Here is a 3,596-nt window from a genome sequence, read left to right on the forward strand (position 1 = left end):
TGGTCCCAACATTCGCAACGCGGTATCAGCATCTGCAACACTGTATAACAGTACAGTTCTGAAAACATGTCGCCTAATTCTCTCCCACCTCACCCTCCGTCTCGCTTGCGAGAAGTAATCACCAGATCCTTTTTCTCCTATAGTTGTAGCTCTCGGTTCCCCATCTGATTTTTCCTAAGGGACTCGAAGTCTTTGGAGGGCGGGGACCCTGTAATCCCTCGTGTTCCCACCCTCCACACCTTATCTAGACCGCAGTCAGTAAACGTTGACTGAATTAACGAAAACGTTAATTTTGAACTAACGAGAATATTCAAAAGATAGCCTGGGAGACAAACCAGGCCTGTTCTTCATCTTCGCCCTCAAAATGTGTCTGACCCACCTTTGCTCCCGGGGTCCCNTTTGCTCCCAGGGTCCCTTCCCAGGCTGGACGTCCCCTCGGCCTCCACCCCAGGTCGGCTGACCTAGCCCAGAGAGGGCTGTGGGCCAGCCTGCACGGAGAAATGTCTGGCTGCCCTGGTGGGCGGAGCAGGCCCCTTCTCTCCCTCACCTGTCCGACCCCTTGATGGCCGTGTTGGACTTGACCCGAAAGGTCTTGGCAAACATGTCTGCTGGACTGGCCTGGGGAGGGGAAGGAGCGCACAGAAGCCAGGGGTTGTCAGGAAAACGAGAACGCGGCGACTTCCCGACCCGCAGCCCTGGGGGCAGCCATGCTTGGGCCCAGCTGGAAAAGGGGCCCGGCTAGAAACCCGGGCCGCTCAGCTTCGCGGCTACCGGCGCTGTGGGGACCGCGGCTGCCCCTAGTGGCATGGCCGGGGACTGAAGCAGGGTGGGCGGGGCCTGGGGAAGGCGGGGCGGATTCCCGCTCCGTCGCGCTCCCTCTGCTCGGCTCTGCGCCTGCGCGAGTTGCTGGCGCGTGCAGATCTCTATTGACCAGGCAGTGGCAACTTTGACTTATTTCGTTAATGTTCACTCCATCAGTGTTAGGTTCTGTTCGGTGGGAACTGTGCCAGCTCGTGTTCCATTCAGTTTAGTTCAATTTCCACAAAATTAATTGAACTCTTGTGTTTCATTACTTTTGCAGTCCTCTCAAATAATTTTCTTAAGGGCTTTTGTTAAAGTCTTTCCTTTTTATTGTATGCTAGAGGTCTCAGGATTTTCTCCTAGTTTTCTAATTTACGTGGAATGATAATAATAGTAACAGAGAATCCACCCTTGTCCCAGGTTTGCCCCGCATGTTATGAGGAGAAAACAAAAGATCTTCAAATCTATTTTAAAATATTTTGGCCGCTTCTGGGTAAATTCTTCAAAGCGTTATTGTGTTTTGCGTTCAGGTGTTTTTTTGGGAGGGGAGGTTGTTTCCAAAACTAATGAAATAACCTTGCTTATAAAAAAAAATCTGTGAGACAGATTAGGTTCAAATTATGATTTGGCTTCTCCCGGTCACTGTGATCATGTGGCAATAGCTTATTCTTTCTGAAACTCTTGCATTCTCTGAAAGATGTGGATGTAATACCTACCTCACAGAGTTTCCATTAGAAACGATTGGGATAATGTATGTGACATGCTACACAGTGCATTGCAAATTTCCAATTATATATATATTTATTTATTTTTTTTTATTCGACAGAGATAGAGACAGCCAGAGAGAGAGGGAGCACAAGCAAGGGGAGTGGGAGAGGAAGAAGCAGGCTCATAGCGGAGGAGCCTGATGTGGGGNATTTTTTTTTATTCGACAGAGATAGAGACAGCCAGAGAGAGAGGGAACACAAGCAAGGGGAGTGGGAGAGGAAGAAGCAGGCTCATAGCGGAGGAGCCTGATGTGGGGCTCGATCCCACTACACCGGGATCACGCCCTGAGCTGAAGGCAGACGCTTAACCTCTGTGCCACCCAGGCACCACTCAGTAATATATTTAAAAATTCTCTCACAGGGGTGAGAGATTGGGTTTCCCTGAGACGGACTGCTGTGCACTCCTGGGGTTCTGGCCCCTACTAAATTAAATTTTGCATATGAAAAGTTAAGGTCAGAGTGTCTATCCACCAAGAAAAAAAAATCCTAATTGTTTAATTGGATGACACAGTTACACAAAGAAAAATTCCATATTGGCTGTCCAAAGATGAGGACTTTGACAGTGTCTGCTCACTACCACAATTCTTGGAGAGGCTCCTAAACCCACCTAGGGGCCGCCCGCCCCCCAAGATGGGCTCCTCCTACATTCTGACCCACTAGACCTTTATTCTGTAGCCACAAGGCCAAAGTCAGAGGAGGCCAGAGGAGGACAGTGTCACAGAACCTTCTCCCTTTGGACCCCGACCCCAGTGACACTTAGGAGGCTGGCTGTGATGCCAGACTGTGTTGTGGACTAGGTGGGTTGTAGCACAGCTACTGAGGCAGCTTCTGCCCAGGGAGCTGAGGAAGGTTATTCAAGGGAATATTAGAAATAGATACCATAAATAAATGAAGAATAAATAAATATGAAAATAGAAAGATACAGATAAATGTGTAAAATAATCTCCCTTCTCTATTAAAAGGAGATTAATGAACACTGGAAGGATGTCAGAAACTAATAAAAATATAACTTTATTAAATGAGGGAAGAATTACGGTGGAAGTAAGACTACTCTGCATACTTCTCATATTTTTTTGACTTTGAAGCTTGTAGGTTTTTGGGGCACCTGGGTGGCTCAGTTGGTTAAATGCCTGCCTCTTGGTTTTCAGCTCAGGTCATGACCTCAGAGTGGTCAGATCGAGCCCCACATTGGGATCATGCTCAGCTCGGAGTCTGCTTGAGTTTCACTTTCTCTCCCTGTGCCCCTCCCTCCTTTCTCTCTATCTCTTTCTGAAATAAATAAATAAAATCTTTTAAAAAATCTAGGTGTTTTTCATATCTTTAAAAAAGTTTAGCTTAAAGGAGGAAGAAGCGAAATTTAAAATTGAAAAAAAAATACTAATGCAAATAAGTGTAAAACTCTAATTTGGTAAGAGAGCCAATCAGAGGTAAGGATTATTTCAAGTCATTTTTGAAGAGTATTTATACTCAGAGCCAAACATCCCAGGACAAAATAAATGCAAAGCCATTTTAACCTTCATTCAGTAGTTTAACTGCTAATATTCATGTTTGCATTATACTTTTAATATTATTTTTAAAAATATTGAAATTAAGAATATATGAATAAAGAGAAAAGACAGAAAATGTATTTAAAAGTTTCTTAGCCTTGTATTATTTATAACACAACTGTAAGATCCAATAGGAGCCAATGAATTTTAAATTTCATTTCTATTTCAGATTTCTGACAAGGAAAAAGACATTTAAGAACATTTCAACAATATCGAACATTCCTATCTACTACCAATAAAACAATACTTGTGTTCTAAATACTATTGCCCAATAAAAAGGATCAGACCTTTTTGGAAAGCTGTATGATTATGGGTGTTGGTCAGGGAAGTATACAGTGAGCCTGGAGCATGGTGTTGTGCTGAAAAAAAAAGAAACACTCAAAGACTGGTGGGTATAACAAAGCAATCAGGAGCCAGTTTCTTTTCTTTTTTCTTTTCTTTTCTTTTCTTCTCTTTTCTTTTCTTTTCTTTTCTTTCTTTT

At 44.0% G+C, this 3,596-nt stretch overlaps 1 protein-coding gene across 3 annotated transcripts in view; it reads right to left on the reverse strand.

Moving 5' to 3' along the window:
- Positions 1–787, reverse strand: part of EIF2D (eukaryotic translation initiation factor 2D) — a 15,825-nt gene extending 15,038 nt beyond the window's left edge. Inside the window, exon 1 of one of the 3 annotated variants that reach the window (XM_034667163.1) lies at positions 548–782. In XM_034667163.1, the coding sequence (XP_034523054.1) occupies positions 548–603 (56 nt within the window). In that variant the 5' untranslated portion in view covers positions 604–782. Of the gene's footprint in view, positions 1–547 lie in introns of all 3 variants that reach the window. The other 2 variants (XM_034667164.1, XM_034667162.1) reach the window with 2 other exon arrangements.
- Positions 788–3,596: the final 2,809 nt, after the last annotated feature.

Source organism: Ailuropoda melanoleuca, chromosome 8 (genome assembly GCF_002007445.2).
Source record: "Ailuropoda melanoleuca isolate Jingjing chromosome 8, ASM200744v2, whole genome shotgun sequence".
NCBI classification, from domain to species: Eukaryota; Metazoa; Chordata; class Mammalia; order Carnivora; family Ursidae; genus Ailuropoda; species Ailuropoda melanoleuca.